Source organism: Pan paniscus, chromosome 6, assembly GCF_029289425.2.
Source record: "Pan paniscus chromosome 6, NHGRI_mPanPan1-v2.0_pri, whole genome shotgun sequence".
Lineage (NCBI taxonomy): Eukaryota > Metazoa > Chordata > Mammalia > Primates > Hominidae > Pan > Pan paniscus.
Genome location: NC_073255.2, coordinates 112,463,608 through 112,486,389, shown reverse-complemented (window position 1 = coordinate 112,486,389; position 22,782 = coordinate 112,463,608). Strand labels below are relative to the sequence as shown.

General features: G+C 35.4%; 1 protein-coding gene across 8 annotated transcripts in view; it reads left to right on the top strand.

Moving 5' to 3' along the window:
* SGCE (sarcoglycan epsilon) overlaps window positions 1-22,782 on the top strand; it is a 71,027-nt gene that overhangs the window by 7,598 nt on the left and 40,647 nt on the right. For 4 of the 8 annotated variants that reach the window (XM_034964470.3, XM_057302910.2, XM_034964472.3 and 1 more), the window contains exons 2-4: window positions 9,250-9,357; window positions 18,874-18,996; window positions 20,349-20,506. In XM_034964470.3, the coding sequence (XP_034820361.1) occupies window positions 9,250-9,357; window positions 18,874-18,996; window positions 20,349-20,506 (389 nt within the window). The remainder of the gene's footprint in view (window positions 1-9,249; window positions 9,358-18,873; window positions 18,997-20,348; window positions 20,507-22,782) is intronic. The other 4 variants (XM_034964477.3, XM_057302911.2, XM_034964476.3 and 1 more) reach the window with 1 other exon arrangement.

Genomic DNA, 22,782 nt, shown 5'->3' with positions numbered 1-22,782 from the left:
GCACTTTTAACATCTTTCATTTTCTGTAGTTACTGGGTTCATTCTCATGAAAGACCAGTACTGCTGAAGTAGAAACAGAACAGATGACTACACGTGCTTATCAGAATTTGAAATGTACAGTATTATTTTTCATCTAACCGTTTTACTGCTAGAAGTCTAGCTTAGAGATATAATGGTGAAGGTGCTTCAAAGATACAGATAAGGATTTTTATTTTAGTGTTGATAATCATAATAAGAAAACTAGAAAAAAATCCTGGTCATCTTTACCAATTAGTAATTCTTTTTTTTTTTTTTTTTTTTTTTGGAGACAGAGTTTTTTTTGTTCTTGTTGCCCAGGCTGGAGTACAATGATGAGGTCTTGGCTCACTGCAACCTCCGCCTCCCAGGTTCAAGTGATTCTCCTGCCTCAGCCTCCCAAATAGCTGGGATTACAGGCACCCGCCACCAGGCCCAGCTAATTTTTTTGTATTTTTAGTAAAGACGGAGTTTCACCACGTTGACCAGGCTGGTCTTGAACTCCTGACCTCCGGTGGTCCTCCCACCTCAGCCTCCCAGAGTGTTGGGATTACAGGTGTGAGCCACCACACCTGGCCAGTAATTCCTTTATTCATTCATTTTTTTGAGTGTTGACTAGTTTTGAGACCCCATGCTGGATGCTAGGGAATACACAGCTCGGCTATCGTGGAACTTTTTACACTAGTGGGGTTGACAAAGAACAGGGTTTTTTCCAAGATTATTTGATTAATCAAACAATTACACATATAAATGTGCCCTTAAAACTATGGTAATTGCTATGAACCTGACTAGAACTTGTAAGTAGAGGATTTGGCCAGATAGGGGGTTTAAGGAAGGCTTTTCCAAGGAAGTACTCAGATCTTAAGGATGAGTAAATATTAGTAAGGAGGGACGGTATATATGAGGTAAAAGGAAGACCTCTGTAGAGGCCCTGGGGCAGGTTGAATATGGTAAACAGAAAGTGCTAAAAGAAGTCCAGTGGAGTTGGAGCAGGAAAAGGGTGAGCACAATGTTAAATGAGGCTAGACAGGAGGTCAGGGAACAAATTTTGCAGGACCTGGTAGACAACCTTAAAGGATTTAATCTTTATACTAAGAGCAATGGGAAAATCTTTGCAGGGATTTAACCAGGACATGATCAGATCTGCATTTCAAAAAGAGCACTTTAGCTGTTTGTGAGGAAAAGGTTGGAGGGGTCAGAATAGCTTGCAGCAGACTAGTTAGCTCCTTTAGTAATTGAGGATAGAGTTGATGACCTTGTGGGCTAGCGTGGTGATGGGGAGATGAAGATAGGAGGGATATTTTAGGGGGTAAAAACCAACAGAAGTGAGTGTTGCATTGAATTTGGTGCTAAGTTTGTCGGGAGGAGATTTCAAGGATGATTTCCAGATTTCTGTCATCTACATGACGACAGATGGTGGTGCCACACACAGGATGAAGAAGGCTGGAAGAGGATCAGTTTTTAAGGGAAAGAGTATGGGTCCTAGTTTGGACAAGCTTAGTTTGAGGTGATGATAAATAAATTATGATTGAGACACATAGCAGAAAATGATGTAGCCTTAAAATGTGCTATCATGTAAACATGTTCAAGATATATTCTAAGTGAAAAAATGTGATCATATTATGCAAAAAAGAGCACGGTATGTGTTTTTGTGTGTACACACATAGAATATGGAAAGACACGAGGACGATTAAGGGTAGATATGCTAGGCAGTGACATTGGTGGGATGGCAACAGGGATATGAGAGGGAACATTTATATTTTGTACCCTCCTGGTTATACTATTGGAAAGTATAGTACAATGAGAATGTATGGATTTTTATAATTAAGGAAATTAATAACAATTTAAAGCAAACATACAATATAAGAATATTTCTTTTTTAGAGGTTACTTAGTTGGAAAGAGCATGTGAGCATTGTTATATTTTTTATTGTGAACAGAAATTTTTCCTGCAGCTTTACGTCCCTAACCCAATAGCTCATACACTTGGCTTTTTAATCCTTTTCCACTAGATTGCACTATTACACTAGATTTTATAGTGCCTGTATACTGTTTTGTATTCTGCTTTTCACTAATTTTATTATTTTCACAATAGTCCAACATTGTGCAAGTGAGGACATTAAATTGTAATGGTGCATATAACTGTTGCTTATATGCATTGTTTTTGTTAAAGTTTCCACTGGTGTTCCTGTTTCATCTGAGATATATAGTTCTGTTCCCATGAGTGGAAACCCAAACTTATCTTCTCAGGCTATTTGAGCAAAGGAGCAGAAAATACCAAGAGAAGTGAGTAACCTTCTCTTCTCCATTAACTATTCTGTCAAACCAAAACTTCTTATATTGAACGTTTAACTTTCCACTCAATTTTGATATTGTGTTTAATGCAGTTGAGTCTTGCTCACACATAACTTTTTGCTTTTGCTGCATTGCTTCCTCTGAATAAATATCTAAAAGCTTATGAGAGTCAGAATATAAATATCGATGTAATTCATTTCTTACTACATCAGGCTTCCCTCAAAAGGGTTAAACTGCAGCCCTCAACTTGGCTAAGTGCAGAGAATGAGGACTGGCTGAGAAGCCATCTTTTTAGTCCTTGGACAACCAATGTAGTGGAGTTTGGTATGGCTGTCGCCTCTTCTGAGTAGCCTCTACAGTTGACTCTACTATATATTTCTATAGAATATCATTTTTCATATGTGTCATGATTGTGGAAAAAAATGAGAGTGTAGTATTATTATATAATGCCACCTGTAGTGATGATAGTTTTTTTTCATTTGAAGATATATTTTTAAAAATGATTGTATTTAAAGAAATCCAAAATTTTCTTCAAATTAGTTGAAGAGTAAATGTAATAATAGTTTTCATTTTTGGGGGACATCATTATATGCTAGGCATTCTTCTAAAGTTCTTAAATACATTATGTCATTTAATACTCAACAGTATGTCACTGATATGGGTACTATTCTATTCCAGATGAGGCACAGAAACATTGAGTAGCTTGCCCAATGGACAAAAATTAGGATTTGAACCCAGACACTGTCTGTAAAGACTGATGTTAAACACTACCTTTCTGTACTACAGTTTTATTTCACTCTAAAGTCTCTTATATCTAATTTTTTTAGCTTCTTCTGGCATTCTTCATTTAAAGCCTTGCTGTAACATTTCTTTTAGGATTATCTTTTCCCAACTCCTTTTAGAGGTTGGGGTAAACAGTCCTCCTCAGTAAAGCCATTTTTTTCCCCATAGGTTCCAAAACTTAAAGCTTTCTTCTTTCAACAAATTGTTTTTGTTCTTGTTTTGGTGCCCATAGTGCATGAGATTAATTTCCACTGCACAGCAGTAGCATAGTAATGGTGATGGGAACTTTGGCTTTCTATATGAAAAAATATATATAAATAAAAATGTGTATATAATTTTGTGTAAGTACATTCTTTGACTGCACAACAAAATCACCTAACAATGCATTTCTCAAAAAGTATCTCCATTATTAAGCAATGCATGACTGTATTTGGGGGTAGTATTGATGTGTTCATGACATAGACTTTGCAGTCAGCCACAAAATGGGTTAAAAATTCAACTCTGCCACTTAGTAAACATAAGACCTGGGGTGAGTTAACATAATTTTCTTAAACTTGGTAGTCTCATTGTAAAATAGAGTGAATACTGCCTACTTCACATAGTCATTGTAAGGATTACATTAGTTAATATGTGTACAACCCTTGGTGTAGTATCCAGCACTTAGTATTTAAGACATTGTAGCTAAAGAAAAGTAATGGCCAACTTACATTTTTTAGAGAGAAAAATGTAAAAATAATGTTTTGATGTAGGAAACAATTTTAAAAGAAATGAGGAGAATTGCATAAAAGAAGGGAAGAGAAAAATGTAGAGGGTCAGGGAGCAGCGTAACAACTTGGATGGGGATGGTAAGAGAAGGGAAGGGATGCCAGACACGTGAGCTATACAACCAACTTCTGAAAACAAAGTCTTCCATCCCCCTTACAGTGGAATATGAAAGAGACAAATGAAGTAGTGGACAGAGAAAGACTTGACAGTTTGCTTTTAAGGTGAGTATGATAATCAGATTAAATTTCATTTGGCATATCCGGCTGTTTACTTGGACAGTGATGTCTGAATAAGTTATTATTTATTATTTCCATTCCTTGATATTCTGATTAGCTCATCAGCAATCAGTCACTATTCACAGCTCTTCAATTACTTTTATTAAATAGCAATCCTCTCCTCCCCCAGTCAGCAAATTATTCAGGTTTGGGAAACAGTAATATCTCTTCAGAGAGTGCTTGCCCCAGGCCAGATGAAATGTAGTCATGCCGCTACAAGACTCAAAATGAATCATGGAATCTTAAGACAAACTTTAACTGTCATATGGTTTCTAGGGAAGGTGAAGGCATGCCAGCCACCTTTGGATTAATTTAGGCTTTGATGATTTTGAAGGGGGAACATTGAAAAGATGATTAAATTATGTACAGTGATATCCTGGCTGATTGTGTGAATGCCTTCTTAGCTTGGGCTTTGTAAATGCAAGATGCATATGATGTTTTGTTTTTGTGTTTATGAACTAGAGTAAAACTCACACCCAGATATAATTGTAATGTAGATTACCATGAACCTGGTGAGCACAGTGGCGTTCTCTTCCTTTTAAGATTCCTGAGGATAGTCCAGTGTCTTTGGAGGAAGTCCAAGAACCAGTCTCTACAAGGTTGACATATCTTTACACATTAGATTTAATCTTGAAAAGTTGTAGGTAGGATAAATATTTTAAATATTGAGTCATATTTTTCCGTCCTAGAGAAATCCATTCTCACATAAAAAAATGCATTGGTCCTTTTCTAATGAAAATTAAACTTTAAAATACTAGCCTTTTTCAATGAGTATTCTGTACTTGTCAATGTACAGAATACAATACTTTTCTATACAAGAAGTTAGTCAAGTGGATCCATGATATTGGACACACAATTAAAAATAAATAGTTATTTCCCTATTATTAAAGTTTCTCCCTCAATATGTGGGACTTGGTTTAAGCACATCATTCGTGGCATCGTGTCTTGCCTTTAGTGATATTGCCTGGGGAGTAGAGCCATAAAACATTGTCCTTTTATTGGGATTTATTGGACTTCAGTCTTCTGTGGTCAAAGTAGGACTTCATCTGGATCAATACAAACTTTTAAAAAATGAATGTGTTCAAAAGCAGTGCTGGCCTTGAAATACAGCAATATCTGTGTGTTGTGTTTAAACTATTCTACCCTGCCTCTCTGTTTAAACAATTGAGACACCAATTCAATTTGCTTTTTGAATCCTGTAAAAGCCAACTAGACTGCCCTTATGCAGGACCTGGAAAGTATGAGCAGTGATGCATTGATTCACTAGCCAAGGACATGTAGTGGTGTTAAATCTTATGCTGGGTTAGTAGGATTCTAAAAGCAAGAGTGTAAGAAAAAATTCCATAGACCTAAAATTATCCTAGTAAATCCTTTAAATAGCCCATAAGGTATAATATGTGTAATTTTGTATATAAAACTCTGAACAATAATTCTTATGCACAACATAGTCTGAGAACCACTGAGCTAGAATAAAGGAAGGAACAAAAGAGAAGCTGCCTGGGCACTCACCCCATTCTTTCTTCATGGTAACTACCCAGTTCATGGAGAAATGGAGAGTTCTATAGAGTGTCTGCTTGCCTGCAGGATTTACTTCATTATGCTTTAAGATTAAGCCCCTATAATCTTCAGACACATTAATAGATGATTTGGTTTTGTAAGGATTGAATTAGACAGTATATGTGAAAGTACCTTGCTCAGGAGCTGGTGATGGGAAGCAGTTAAATCTAAACGTTGCTTGTCATATCCACAAATACATTGTTCTTTGGAACATTGTAGAGAAGAATTTGGCCACCTGCTTCTTGTCCTTCTAGTTGGGATATTCCACTATCCAGCAAGGTCTTGCATGTTTTTACAAATTGGTTGTATCTGTAAATCAGTTGGAGGTTGGAATGGGTAGGGTTTTCAGGTAATAGTTTATATTTCTTTGGGTTCTGTAATGGCTCCTCTGTCTTCTAGAGTTCACAGTTTTGTATGTGAATTACCTGACGGAATTGTGTAACCCATCTACCTAGACTCTCCATGGTGGAGTCATGAATATGTATTTTAGAATTTTTTACTATGTATATTTTGGGGGTACATGTGAATATGTATTTTGGGGGAGCTGCCTACGTGCTTCCTATGTAACCAGCATGTTGCTTTTGGAACATAGCCATCAGGAAAACCCTGGGGGTGGAGTATTTTGCCACAAGAGACTATTAGCATTTCTGATCCTGTTTTAGCTTAAATTATTGGGAAATGCCTCCTGTATTATTCATCTGGATTTAAAAATACATAACTTCCATTATTAAATAAGCCATTTATTAGAGAAATTCATAAGATTGGTCATTTAGTAGATAAAATTAATATTCTTAATTTGACATATATTTTAAATTGAATACAAATTCAGTAGCTTATTTTGGGGGGTGCTGTGGATTTTGATTTGTACTCCTAGGTGTCACTGACATGATCACCTGAGGTTTTGTTTGTTTTTAATAACCTGGGTTTAACAACTTTTTAAAATTTTAATTATGGATATGTAATAGTTGTACATATATAAAGGGTGCCTGTGACATTTTGATACAAGCATACAATGTGTAATGATTAAATCAGTAACCTCGGTTTTAGCCGGTTGCAGTGGTCCCAGTAGTGGTTGTAGTCCTAGCTACTTGGGAAGCTGAGGTAGGATGATTGATTACTTGAGCCCAGGAGTTCTAGTCCAGCCTGGGCAACATAGTGGACCCCATCTCTAAAAACACTACTACTACTAATAATAATAATAATAATCTGGGTTTTGAATTGTATTCTTTTCTCATTTTGAAGGGTTGGATTTTTCATAATTTAGTTTAAGTTCAGATTTTTACTGAAAATTCAGTTTGAAAAGGAAATATGCCTTTTACTTCTGATTTATTAAGGTGGGGAGCTCTTTTAAAGTTAAGTTTGCTATACCCCACTAACTGTTGCTGTCTTCACTTTCCTTTCCTTTTCTCATGCCCAAAGTATTTTCCTTACTTCCACATGCTTGGTCCTACCCATTCTACCTTTTCTTGGATTGCATCTTATCAGTTATGCTCCTGTTCTTTATCCTTAATCTCTTCCCCCCTTACATCTTTTCCTCTATTTAGATACAAAATATGTCATCCCTACTAAAATAACCAACCTTCTGTCCACCTTGCTACTCTTCAGTCTATCATTTGATCTTTTTGCTTCCCTATTCTGACCAGTGTTCTTGAAAGATTAACTGTAATTTCTGCATCTACATCTTGACCTTTTGCAGTTTGGCTTCTACTCTCACCACTTTATCAGAACTCCACTTTCAAGGAGTCACCAGTAACTTCTCACTTTTCAAATCTAGCAGTCTTTTCTAAGCTCTCATCCTCTTTGACCTTTTTGCAGTAAGTGAGGATGTTGATCACACTCTCCTTCTTGACATCTCTCTTCTGTTGGCTTATGTTACTCTTCAGACTTCATTTTTCAACCTCTGTGACTGCTTCTCTCTTCTTTCTTTGCTGAATCATCCTCTGCTTTTGATATGTTAATGTATTTATTAACATGTTGTTTTGCTTTTGCTGTCCCTCTTACCTTTTGAGCATTCTTTCTTACTGCATTTCAGGTCCAGAAGTTAGGACAGGCCGGGTGCGGTGGCCCACACCTGTAATCCCAGCACTTTGGCAGGCCGAGGTAGGCAGATCACCTGAGGCCTGGAGTTCGAGACCAGCCTGCCCAACATGGTGAAACCCCATCTCTACCAAAAATACAAAAATTAGCCAGGCATGGTGGTGCACGCCTGTAGTCCCAGCTACTCCAGAGGTTGAGGCTGGAGAATCTCTTGAACCCAGGAGGCGGAGGTTGCAGTGAGCCGAGATCACGCCACTGCACACCAGCCTGGGCAACAGAGTGAGACTCCATCTCAAAAAAACAAAAACAAAAACAAAAAACAAACAAAACAAACACACAGAAGCTAGGACAAATCCCATGGGCAATTCTTGGGCTGAGCTGAATCCACAAGGAACTTACCTAAAGTAGCCCAAGGGAGAATAGGATGGAGAGCCAATATTGTAATCAGAAAAAACTGGTGCCCAAATCTATCATGTCTAAAATGTAAGGGTGAAAAATCAGAGAGCAGACAGCAGATTGGCAGTTTGGATGGTGAAAAACAGGATCAATAAGAACAGGAACATATATTTGCTCCAGATCACTTTCTATGTAAGAGCCTGATGTATGTGTTACCAGGGACATGGTATCTTTAAGGAATCACACTAGGGCTTTGGCTTCAATAATCATTTCTCTGGAGAAGAACTTTAAATCTGTATGTGAAGCCCCATTACATTATCTTCTTCTTCTCAGATAGTTTCACCTAGATGTCCAACTAGTACCCTAAGTTTAACATATCCTGAATCAAATTAATCATCTTTCTCTTGAAACTGACTTTTCTGAGGTTCCTAAAGTATTGCTATTCTATGTCATTCTAGATAAAAAATTCAAAGGCGTCTTTGATTCTCCTTTTATCCCTACACCTAGCAGTTTGAAAAAGTATTGTCAGTATTATCTCCATTATCTCCATGTCAGTATTATCTCCATTACAAGGTGTCTTGTAATTGGCACCACTTTTTGTTTCCTTGTGCTTCACCCTGACTGCTATCTGACACTCTTGCAGTAGCCCCTACTTAGTATTCCTTAACCCCTATGCTAGTCATTGCTGCCAGTGTGAGGAAAATTCAACTGTGAATTTAAAAGGTACTTTAAACTTAACAACATTCCTAGCCAGAGATAATTGCTTCCCCATTAGTGTTCTTATAGCACGTATGCTTTCTACCATTTGTGTGTATAATTAGTATGATTTATTATATATGTGTGTGTGTATATATGTGTATGTATGTATATGTATATGTATATGTACATGAATTGCCAATCCCCATAGATTGTAAGCTCCTTCAGGGGCAGGAACTATGCCTTGGTTGTCTTGTATCCCCACATACTCCTTGAATTGACATACAACAAATATTTGCTGACTAGAATTAAACAGTTAGCTGGGCTGGAAGGAATCTGATCCCAGTTAATTGTAGGTGATCTGTGACAGTCATTTTAAAAAATCATGACATTAATTTCATTTTTTTGTACATTTGTTTTATTCTGAAAAGCTTTTTTATTAAGCTGTGCTGATGGCATAAATGGAACAGTTAACTGGAAGACCAGACAGGCCAACAATTTTATTATCAGCAGAAAAATGGCTGCTGGGATGAAAGATGGTGAGTTTAGGTTGTAAATCTAAATCCCTTTGGGGGAGCCAATTAAATGTCTGCTTCCAATAGTCTCTTCCCTTTTTTAGTCGTGTGGCTTTTTGTTGTTGTTGTTAGTAAGTCTGAAAAACTAAAATTTTGTTTTCCTAATCTTCTAAAACTTCTGTTTTAGATCCCGTGTGTTCTTATTCCATTATTTTTCAAGTCCTTTTCCTTGGCTGTAGCTTTGCCCTTTTTAAAGAAAAACTAAAAACCATTCCTATGTTTTTAACTTACCTTTTATCCAGTCACTAGCTTGCCACTTATAAAAATTGTCCTACTGTGGTTACTATAACAAGTTATTTATAATACTGAAAAACGTGCATTTAACATGTATCATTTTAAATAGCATGTATGTAACCTTGGAAAAAAATCATATTTTGGTTAATTTTGGATGATTCTTGTTGCAAAACCAAATTGATATGTTTTGCTATTACTTAGTGGCACTTGTTTTCTATTGGAAAGATGACTTGACCTGTAAATGATTGATTGATCCTTCTAAATTTTTCTTCAGTATCTATAAATGTGACCAGCAATATTCCAGGACCTTTGAAATAACGCATTTCATTATGGAGAAAAGGCATTACTTAACAGTCAAAATATTAGTTGTTTTCAAAATACCAGTTACCATTATGAACTTGCACTTAAGATTTCTTTTTTTTTTTTTGGCTTTATGATCCTTCACACAGAATATTAACTACATGTGTTCATGAACCTCAGCAGAATAGTAGTTTCTCTAACTTTGGAGCAACCAAAGTGTCTATAAAAATAATAGTAATATTAAAATGTTTTGAAAAGAACAGTAATTTTATGTGATAAGATGATAATGCCAGATGAAACCTGCTGGGTACTTGTAGGATTGATTCCTGGCTTACTTCATTTTCTTCATACATCTCTGAAGTTGGGCATCACTAACATTTTTATAGCTGGAACCGAATTATTCTTCAGCTGGACACTTCTACCCCCAGATCTCTTTCACAATGGGACAAAGTTTCCCAACATCTATTTTCTCAAGTGACTTTGAAACAAACCTACAAATACCTGTGTATTTTTAAGGAATTTTCCTTGCTAAGATCTGTAAGAAAACATAGAGTTTCATACAAATAACTTCTCATGAAAATATCACAAAAATTTGTTTTAAAAAGCACTAGATGCACTTGTTCCAGGACACAGGCCCATGATCTCATAGTTCTTTTCCCCACATTCTCTTTAGATATTGCCACCAGATTCTCCCAAGTTCCTTCAAGGGAATCACCCCTGATTACACCCTTATCTGGCTGGTTTCTTGAGCAAGCTGAGGGCCATCGGCTTCTTTGACACAGTCACTCTTCCTTTTTTCTAATCTATTTTCTGGTTATGGGTCCCTGGTGTCCTTCACTGTTGCAATCTGCACTGCACTTCTGCTCTGTCATCTCCAAAGGACTTGGGACATGCCCTGGTTCCTTGTGCCTCACCGAGGATCTCTGAAGACTCTTCCTCTGGACTTCACATCATTTTTCACTAGATTGCAGTCATCCCTTTTCTTCAGTCTTTTCTCTTTAGCTTTGATCCCTGGAACCTCTATCCTCTCTGAGCATGCCTGTCTCTCCTCTTGCTGTTTGATTTCCAAAAAAAAAAAAATACTCTCTCAACAGCTGCTGCACTCAGCAGAGTCATCTATTATGGTGCTGTTCTCAGGGAAATGCATTTCAAGACTTTGACATATAGTGTCATCTAGAATCTCTAAGAGACGCCAGTCTCTTCCTGTTTCAAACTTCATACTATCATTGAACCTCACACTGATTTTCTCCTTGGGACCCAAGAGATAACTAGAGTTTTCAGAATAGAAATGATCCCTCCATCTTGAATCTACTGAGGTACAGAGTTTCGATTATCACATTTTCTTATTTCTTCAGTTTAGCTTGATCTCATCCTTTAGATTATTTTTCTTCCTTCTCATCCTATTTATATCCTATCATTATAGTTCTGAATTATCAAGATACCTTATACAGGGAGTAAGTTTTGTCAACTGTATGAGGAGAATTGTTTCATCACTTTTAAAATTATAATAACAAATACTAGTAACTTGTATGGCAAGGCCATTTTAAATGCTGTCTCAGATATAGAATGTTCTTTGAGATGTTCTTGACCATGAATCCCAGTCATCTCTTTTAGAAAATTTCAAGAGAGCACAAAAGATGATAGGATCATTTATATATAAAATAAATTTGACAAATGTATGTTTTGTGTAGCTTTTTTTTTTTTTTTTTTTTTTTTGAGATGGAGTTTCGCTCTTGTTGCCTAGGCTGGAGTGCAATGGTGTGATCTCAGCTCACTGCAACTTCCTCCTCCCGGGTTCAAGTGATTCTCCTGCCTCCTGAGTAGCTGGGATTATAGGCACCCACCACCACGCCCTGCTAATTTTTTGTATTTTTAGTAGAGATGGGGTTTCACCATGTTGGCCAGGCTGGTCTTGAACTCCTGACCTCAGGTGATCTGCCCGCCTTGCCCTCCCAATGTGCTGGGATTATAGGCATGAGCTGCCAGTCCCAGCAAAGAATATTCCAATTCTTAGCTAAAGCGGTAGGATGGTACTTCTTCTGTAAATAGGATTCCAAGGAATTTGAATGCCTTAACTTTTGACATTCTACCTCAGCACCCAGTAAGTGGTTACAAAAGTAATAAGGAATACTCCAGATATGGACTATGGAATCTCTTCTTTTTTTCCCTGGAATGCGAGTAGGGGACCTACTTGAGCAAGCTGAGGGCCATCAGCTTCTTTGACACACCCACTCTTCCTTTTTTCTATTTTCTAGTTATGGGTCCTATAGGCTTGAAGCAGTCACTTAGTCCCTCTACGTTCAATTTTGTTATCTATAAAATGGACTGAACTCTCCAGGAGAGCAAATGCATGCAAACTCTGATTGTTAGTAACTGTCAGGAATCCTGGGTTAAGTAGGAGGCAGAGGCCATATGCAGGTAGGAAATAATGTTATGATCTGTCTCTTAATAAAGAAATATATTTGGCATGCCCAGACAGGATGACATATAAAGCTCTTTTCAATGTAGCATGCTATGACACTAAGCTTATTGATCACCAATTAGCAATGGTTTGCAACCTTTTTCCGATTGACATTTAAAAAACACACACACATGAAATCACACAATAATCAAGATGTTTAGTTCCACTTTGGAAAAACTGAAAGTAAGTGGTTTTAGTTGGGGAAAATATCATGAAGAAACTCTTCTGCTTTTTTGTAGAAGATTCAAGTAATGGTTTCCTCTCCTACTTCATGTAAAGAAAAGTGGCCATATCTCTTAGAGAAATGAAGTTTACAAAGACACTGTAATGCCTTCTTAGTGATGGATTCCACAGCCAAGGCATGGACTATCTGTGACTGAAAAAAAAAACAATAGCTGGCCAATGCCAGATGAATGGCCTGCAGTACTTTGATGTTGAGTGAATTAAAGGTGAAGTGCAGACTGCTGAGAAAAGCTTTTGATTCAAAGCCAAGATTCGTAAAGTTGTATTGATAAAACACAAGGTAAAAATTAGTGAGAAAAACAAAAACAAAAACAGGTTGTCTAACTGGCTGGATATTGATCTCTCTTAAAATATTTCTCTACAGCAATTACCTGGCTTAATAATTAAATTTCAATTTGACTGTAGTAACAACATGTTAAAAAAATAAATTAGAAAGGAATCCATAAATGTATCAGGCTATGCAAACTTTGAAATGAGTTCTTTTGATGCAGAGACAGCAAGTGAGATTTGCCTCTTGTTCAATTCCTGTGTATACAGGGACTCTGAATCTCATAAAGAGTTTTTAGATGTTAAAACTATAAAATATGAGACGAGAAGTATTATTTTTTGTCAGTACTTAACATTTTTAATTATCAGGGATGATGATACCTAGTTGCTTAGGCAACAATTTATTTTAAAAGATACAGCAGATAGGTGGCTGTTTAGTACTCTCTTTGTATCCTCAACATACCTTAAAACCTTCTTAATCATTCTTATCCAAAACATTTTTTTAGATAATACTTACTGTTAAGGCAATACTTAAACTAAGTTCTAATTACTTGAACAACTAATTTCCTAGCTGTGAAATATATACTATCGTATTTAAATAATTTGAACTTAGTTAAAACACCTTTGCGATGCTTCCCAATGAACAGCTTCCATCTTCAAACTCTTCATGTGAGAAACAAATTGATAAAATTGAAATGCTTTTAGAAATAGACTTTAATTGCTTATTAATGTTACTTATTAATTATATTGTGTTATAGTATCTTAGGCTGATTTAGCTATAACTAAGGGCAACATATCATTTAATCCATAGATCTCTTTGTTTAAATTGTGCAGTGTATTTCCCACATATCGAATATGTAAGTAATTGTTTTATACAATGCATTCAATCCATTTTTTATTTGACAGTTCATAGTTATGTAATATATGGGTTGAATTAAGACTTTCAATTGTACACCTATTTATTTGTGAATGTATTTTATAACAGAGTTTCTGCTGCCATCACCTTAAGTAATGGCTCTCTCTCAAGTATAGTAAGATCATCTATTCAGAAGTGTACTGCGTCAACTAAGAACCAGGAAATACGCCACAAAAGAGTCTTTCGGCAGCCAAAATAGATGCTGCGAATGCAGGCTCCTGTCTTTTACATCTAGCAGAGCCCTATGTGCGTTAAACAGCACGCATTTGTTTTTACTTCAATGTGCAACCCTGCCTCATTTGGTAGTCTGGTTTCTAAACCTGCAGCCGATTAATAACAGCAAATTAGAGGGGATAGAGAAGCTGCTATGGGAAACATACTGATAGCAATGAGAAATGACAGCTGACAACTTGTCTACAAAAGAGAAAACAAAATCTGTAAAACACACAACCTTAAAAAGCATTAGCAGACTGGGACCCACAGTGTGATCGGTAAATGACAAGGCAACCAAACAGTCCATACGGGTATCACCGTATAATAGAGCAGAGTGCAACAATTGATGTACAAAATGATGATCTTATACCATCATGAAAAAGAATCAACTGCAGAGTACTTCAGAAACATCAGCTCTGTGGAACAATTCATTTCATGTGGTTCTGGTAAACTGAGATTTTATTAGATCCTTGTAAACCTTAAAAATTAGAAAATGATGATATAAATGGACATTTTAAAGTGATTAGTTTATTAATAAAGCATCTATAAGAGAGACCTAAACATACTGGGTACCTAATAAAAGTCACCCGGACATAAATATTGACAATACTTTATGACTTTCTTCTCAAAGATTTCAGAAGAGAGATGGCTTTAAGATTTAAAACTAGCTCAAACTTGCAGGGTCTTATACTCAGTTGTTATTTTATCTTTATAGCCATGTAATTGTTCTTGGTGATGCAGAAAAAGAAACAGCAAGTGTTCTCTGGACATTTTTGTAGCGAAGGGGCTGTGTGTGTGCCTGTGCTTATGCATATGCCATTAAGAATAATCATTGTGAGAATTGTGAAGTTATATGCTGTGGATTCATTGGCAGCGTACCACCGTAGTACTTTCAAAATTTAATGTTTACTAAATACATTCAAACTTGCTTTGAAGGTAATTGTAATAAGCACACGTGCACACCCATATATTTTCATTATGGAGAGAGAGTTTCTACTGGACTATTAGTAAAGGAAAACAAGACATTGTTTAGCTAGCATGAGCTCCCTTTTTTTTTGCTACTGCTTTCATGGTCTGTTATTTGATTCTGGGCTCTATGCTGTCACATAATATAGAGTTGTTGAAATGGCTGCAGATTCTATACCCTGTGAATGAAACATACAGATAACGGTTTTGTGAACAAGGTTTTGGTAACATGGTGATGAGATACATTGGATCTATGTTTAGGGAGAGCGAGATAATGATCCCAGCTACTTGCTTACATACCCCTTTGGCTCTCTCTACTCAGATATGTAATTATTACTTAAAAAATTCTGTTCCTTATGACTACCTGTCTTCAGAAGTTTTTAATCTTTGTAAATCTAGCTATGCTTGCTATTTGGAGATGATATTTTTGACCTCTTGCGGGTTGGACTTTTGGTCTCATTGTTTTTCCCATTAATAGTGATACAATTGCATGTATTTAACCACCCATAGGTTTCCAGTTTCATTTATATCTAGTGGCATATGTTTGCAGAGGTAATGGATTTGCAGCCGTAGAAGATTGCAAAACCATGCGATACACAGAGAGGCCAGACCCTGTTACCTTGGCTTGATTAGCATGGCACTGTACACATGTATATTTCAGAGATTATTAGATCTTAGTGTTGTGGATTCTTAGAGTGTTTAAATTTGATTTTCAAGACTTGCTCTTAAGGAAAACAACATGCTTTAAGCTTATGGTTTGTGAGTGCTGCCTGGGCATATGTGACTGCAACATGTGTTAACTGTTAGTAATAGCCTCTGTAGGTGTTGGAGTGGACCCCATCAGCTTTATTTATATAGCTCACGTTTAGAACAAGAACCTATAGCTTCGAATTCTCTGTGTCATTTGTTGTTTTTGAAAGGAAGCATAGGTGTAAATACTGCCTAAATTGCCTCTGTTGAAGAGCTATTTGTTTTGCAAGTAACAAATGCGAAAGGGAAAGGCAAAGGGCACTCCTCTAAAATGTTGTGTGGGTGCCTGTAATTTAAACTGATGCTACAGAAAGGAAGTATTATTTTTACAAACAAAACATAGTGGCTTAGTCATTTTCCATTTCTAGATGATGAATGTGTCATACATCTGTATCATGTTTTTCTCAAAGTGAATGGCATACTATACTTAAAGTGCAGCAGCTTTTACTGTGGAGTTGCCAAGGTAACTGACCAGCAAGTATGCAGTTCAGCAGATTGCTGAAAGGCAATTGAGTACACATGAATAAAGAAATGTGCTTGTCATCTTCAAACCCAGGAGGGCCATGGTAGATTGTGTCTTGGCTCTGTAGAACGCAGAAATGTTTTTTATAAAAGCAGAAACTGAGATGTTCTATGCAAGTTCTTGAAGTGAGATGATATGGAGTGGCAGGTACCCTTTCTTTAATGGTTCCACTTCCGGACCTGTGGAGGGCAATGTAGAAAATGGAATCATTTCAGTATTATTTAATATGAACAACCTTTCATTTTGCTTTGTTAGCTAGCTTTTACCACCTTATAGCAGCAAATACTAAGGGAGACTATTAGTTTATAATGTCAATGAAGGATGATAATCTACAGAATGCTATCCCTCTAAGTATTATATATATTTAGTTCACTAATAGGAAACTTGTGTTTACCTCTGCCGTACTTTGTATTAGAATGTACTCATCCATTCCATAGGCATTGATACAATTATTCAAATATACCAGACTCTCTTCTAGCTGCCGAGAAAATAGCAAGGTAAATAAAACTTAGTGCTGTACTTCAAGGTATTTTTAATCTCTAGAAAGAATAAATTAGATAATTAGATAAACTACAAAGAGATTCCTTTAGATTATTTGTAATGTTCTCTGCTTTGGATGTAGGGTTGTGATCCTGAATTTAAATACTTTGATATACAGAGTGAAATGACTTTTTAGCAGGAGTTCAAAACTCCCTATTTTGACTCTTCTTTTCTTCCCAGTTTTGCCTCCCCCTACCTTAAATTTACCCCAGGATCCAGCATTACTGACTTAATTCCCTTCCCTGAAAGGCCCCCACAGTATCCAGTATTGTATCTTGCACATATGTTCACTGTGAAATGCTGAAATTCCACATCTCTGAGTTTCAGAATCCTACTACTGTAGTACTTTAAGAGCCATATTGAATTCCACTTCTTCCATAAATCTTTTCTGAATCTGTCTAACCTTAATTGCTCCTCCCATATTTCCAGGTGTTGCCAAAGCAGTTTTACCTCTGCGATAATACATAGTTAGGTGGATGTTGGTCTCCCAAACCAGATGGTGAACTCCTGGAAAGCAGTGGCAGGGTCTCTTTCATCTTCATATTCCCCATAGCACCTCACATTCAGGGTACATTGTGGTATCAAACTGGTAAAAAAAAAAAACAAAAAACTATAAAATTCTCATCTTTACTATTTTTCTGTGATTCATTCATTCTTGTTTCGGGGAATGGGATTATTCCTGCTGGTAAGTACATTGTTCTTGAGTAGAAGTTGGGTACTGTAAATGCCACAGGGGAAGATCACTTATGAATACTAGTACAAAACAAATCAGGAAAGAATAGATCTCTCTGCATACCTAGGTTAAACATAACTTGTAGCTTCCTTCCCTCTGTTACACAGCCTTTGAAGTTATGTTTTTAGTAGTAAATCTGTAGATACGTGAAGCTACAAGTCAAATATTTTAGCTCAGTTCCCCCTTTTCTGGCAGCCATCCACCGAACTGCAGGGACAAGTTTTCACAGATAAAGAAACATTTTGTGGGAGTTTTTATTTTTGTGCTGAAAAATGTAGTTCAGTGATCTTGCTATCCAAGGCTTTTAGTAAGTTGTGAGCTTGGAGTGAGCAGCCTTGTGGTTCATAAGGTTAATTACCATATTTACAAATCCATTAATGACTTAAAAGAAAGAACTGGCCTGATAGGGTTTATCTATCTAAAAATTGCAGCCACTAGCCAATCAGGAAAATAGAAACCCAAAAGAGATTGTAGAAGTGACAAGAGTAACGGCAATAATGTGTTAGTGGAGAAGATGCTATCAGAGCAAAAACAATAAGTGGAAACTAATCAAAACAATTGGTCATTTTAATGTACTCATATCATATGTCTTAAGTAACTGGTAAATCATGAAATTTGCTTATTTCACTTAAATTATTTTGCCTGAATTTTATTATGTAATTGTTATTGCTTATTTAGGATGCAGCATAATATAATAGATTATATTGTTTGAATTATTAAATATCAAGATCAGGGAAAATTGAATAAATCATTTCTACAAGAGATGCGAGGAATGAATACCCAGAAAAAGTATCCAATGCATTTTTATAAGTATACGTAAAAACCGCATTACATGTATTGATAGTGTTATATAGTCTGACATGCTTTGTCTAGAAAACAATTAGTATAGTATGGATTCTTACCACTTAAAAATTACTCTGTACTTTGCTTTAAAAAAAAGGAAAGAAGAAAAAAATCTGTAGCAATTATGTAGCTGGTCAGTTCTCATGATGTATTTTGTTGGTAATAACTTCAAGTAAAAAGAAATTACCAAAAAGATATTATGGATAGCTTCATTATTTGATAACAGTCTAAAATATTAAATGTGCATAATTTTGTCTATGTAGTGTTTGAAAAGGCTGTAAACACAAATCAAAAGAATTTTTTCCCGTTTTGTCCTGAAATCACTTCCATTTAAAACAAATTGTTATTAACAGTTTCCTTGCATGTTGCTTCAGTTTTTCCAGAAATGTCTACATAGTGAGACCCCTCTTTATAAACAGCGTAAGCTGAATTATCAAGGGCGTATCTCATTATTTGTCTTTCTGTCACTTATCTTTCCTCTTTGTTTTCAGTGTACAGTATTTTCTCCAAGGTACACTCCGATCGGAATGTATACCCATCAGCAGGTGTCCTCTTCGTTCATGTTTTGGAAAGAGAATATTTTAAGGGGGAATTTCCACCTTACCCAAAACCTGGTATGTTCTTTGTGAGGAAAAAAAAGCAGTTAACGTACTAAATTTTTTGTTTAATTTGCATAATCTAGACATATATGATAAAATATCATTAACATTATTTCAAATGGTCTAAATATGTGACAAATTGTTGTAGGATATTTCTCATTTACAGATTAGAAATTTAATTACAGACAAAAATAATTTATTTTTGAATGTTAAAGAAAGCATATTTCTGGATTCTCAGTCTTGAGTTTTATGTCTCTGACAAGTGATCTACCTATATTCACATGGAAATAATTATAGCTGTAAACTTATGATTTTCTATATTAAGACTTAGATTCTCACATAGTACATTGATTTTTGGAAAACTATACATATGTTGTAGAGGAGAATGAAAAATGGCATTAGGTAAGAGCTTTTAAAAAGCTTTTACAATAGGAGATAATTTTATATAACTCCATAATAATATTATGGAGATTAATTTTTCCTTTTAAGTGATACCAATTATGAAGTCTTATTTAATTCACTATTGGTTTAAATATGTTATTTTGAGTGATCATAAATGCCATCAAGTTAATGAAGATATACAAAGAATAGCAAGAGAAAACATATCATTACAGCTCTTCCTTAAGCAGCAAATAAAAGTGAATTTTCTGAAAATTATATTGTATAAGAATGTTTTTAGCATTAGAATTGATATAACTATTCTTTTTGAAGATTATATGATGAATACTGTACCTGAAAACTCTTCCACAATATAGTTAGCCATGTTCCTAATAGTATTCAAGAAGATGAAATACGGCTTGTAAAGCATTTAACACAGGGCCAGGATGTGCTAATAAATGATGCTGTTATTATTGCTTGTGATTAATAAATGCTGTCGTTAGTACAGTTGTTATGGATTTGTAACGTCTTTTTCATCCTATCCTCCAGTGTTTTAAAATTACATTATTTTTGTTTTGATGAGACTTTTATAATTTTGGAATATCTTTCATATGATAGTGTCCAGAGTTTCATGAACGGAATATTTCGCAAAAGAATGAGTACATCAGCATGATTAGGGAATTCTCCTGAAAGATAGTTGTCTCACTGGCAGAACTATATCACTGTTAGGTGACCAAAAATATATTTCCAAGAAAATTGTATGAATCTGCTTTCTTTGTTGCATCAGATTTTGAAACAAATTAAACAACCAAAAGGATTTTTTTAACGTGGTGCCCTAATTTAAATTCCCAGATGGGTTTTGTATGTGTGTATTTAGTTGGCTACAAATGTAAGAAAAAAATTTTAGACAGAATGTTTTGATTGAAACTACCAAAGCAACATGTGTGAAAATAACTGTCTTATGTCTTAATTCTCTGTTTCTTATATAGGCGAGATTAGTAATGATCCCATAACATTTAATACAAATTTAATGGGTTACCCAGACCGACCTGGATGGCTTCGATATATCCAAAGGACACCATATAGTGATGGAGTCCTATATGGGTCCCCAACAGCTGAAAATGTGGGGAAGCCAACAATCATTGAGGTAATTTACACCTAGAAAGAGCAAAACTATACGTGTGTGTGTGTGTGTGTGTGTGTGTGTATTGTAATTTGAGTTTTAAGTGTTGAAACTAAAGTTACCTGATGGTGGTTTTTAATATTTTGTGCATGGAAACACAGTAGATAACATTTGGAAATGTGCCATTCTTTTCTGTTTATAAAGTTTTTGTTTCAGCTTTTATATTAAAAATGACAGTCTAAATTTGTGAAAAAAATATGACTTTAAAAGAAATAGATTATTATAATATGAATTCTATTTGAGAAAATAATTGTAGACTTGATAGACTTATTTGCTCTGTATTTTGAATTCAAGTTTTATGTTCATTGAAATATAGCCATCAACAGACATATACCCCTGCTACGTGCCAAGCATTGTGATAGGTGCTTAGGGATAGAATGATAAATAATAGGTGAATCTTGCCATGTCTTCTTACAATTCAGGGGTTGGAGGACTGGGATGTAAACAAATACTTAGCCAACACTGTAATAACTGCTATAGTAAGAAGGTGCTGTTTGATGCAGAGTTGTAAGAAGGTAAAGAATTTACTTGAGAAAGTAGAAGGAAGGCCATCTTGGGCGGAGGAAACAACACATCAAAATCTTAGAGGTATAAGAAAAGTCACATGGTCTCAGAGAACTATAAGTGTGGCTGGAATAGGATGTACCCCAGTAGGTAAATGATGGGAATGGGAGGCGTTGATGCTGGTAGGGGCAGATCTTTGAGGGCTCTGTAAGCCATCCTGGTACGTTTAGCCTTTATTCTAGAAGTGATGGTGATGTTACCATTCATCAGGTCCTCACCAGCACCTAGCATTGTAGCTGGGAGATACTAGAAATTAACAACAACAAAACAATTGTTACATTGAATCTTTAGTAGGAATTAATACAATACTTTAAAAAAAATGAATGGATGTATAAACTAAAAGAATACAGCCTTTCAGAGGATTACATACTATGAATTTTTCTCCAAAGTTTTAGTCAGCTGTGTACTGTGGATGTGAGCTTCCACATTGGCCAATTCAGTTGGAATTGAAGTTTGTATTAACTGTTCAGTGATTTCTATCTATAAATCATATTCCTTAAGGCAGTGTAGCTATAAGATAGACAGGTACTTAGAAGAAGCATGTTAGTTTGAGCTATTGTCAAATTAATTTTTTTAAATATTCAGTAAAAGTTATAAAAGAAATATATAAATGTAATTCACCACATTATTAGATTAAAGAAGGAAAAACAGCATAATTGTCATGATAGTTATGGAAAAAGTGTTTATTAAAATTTACTACCTATTCTTGATAAGAAAAAATAGCTCTTGGCAAACTAGGAATAGAAGTGAAGTTCCTTAATTTGCCAGTTTTTACCAAAAGTAATAGCAAACATCATTCTTCATAGTAAAATGTTAGAGAAATTTCATTTAAATTCAGGAACAAAACAAGAATGACTCTGTCTGATAAATCTATTACAGAATGTATTGGAGGTCCCAGCCAGTACAGTAAAGTAAGAAAAAGAAATTAAATCCCTAAGGATTTAAAAAGAAGAAATGGAAACCATCAATGATATAAATGGTCTGTAGACTATTAAGAATCTTAAGAAAGGCTAGCAGTGAACTGTGAGATCATTATAAATTACTGTTACATTTCTACACATGAATAGCATGTATTGAGAAAATACACGTTTTTAAAAATACCATTGTTAATAGCAACAAAAATGTTGAGGTACTAGGAATAAATCTAACAGAATATATGCCAGGTCTCAAGTCTAGGTAGATTAGGGATTACATGTAAAATGCAAATTTTTAAACAATTATATTAAAATGTAGAAAAATCCCTTTGACCTATGGATAGGGAAGGATTTGTTAAGTAAGACCTAAATATTTTTAAGAGAAAAAATTTATCAATTTCACTATATGAAATTTGTGAATGTCTGTTTATCAACCATTAAACCAGAGCATGATTTAAAGAGACAACCCACAAACTGGGAGAAGATATTTTCAACACATATAGCTGACTAAGAGTATCTAAAATAAAAACGAAATCCTGCAATTTAATAAGAAACAGATATTTCACTAAAGAGGAGACACAAACACCAATAAACTTAAGTAGCTTGCTCTTATGGGTAATGAGGAATATTGAGATGGAGATCACAATGAAAATTTTGCCATCAGTAAAATGCATTGCAGGTGGATGTGGGAGTTGGCATCACTACTTTGGAAAGCAGTACTGAATATCTCATACAGTTGAGTATCCCTGTACCTTATAATCT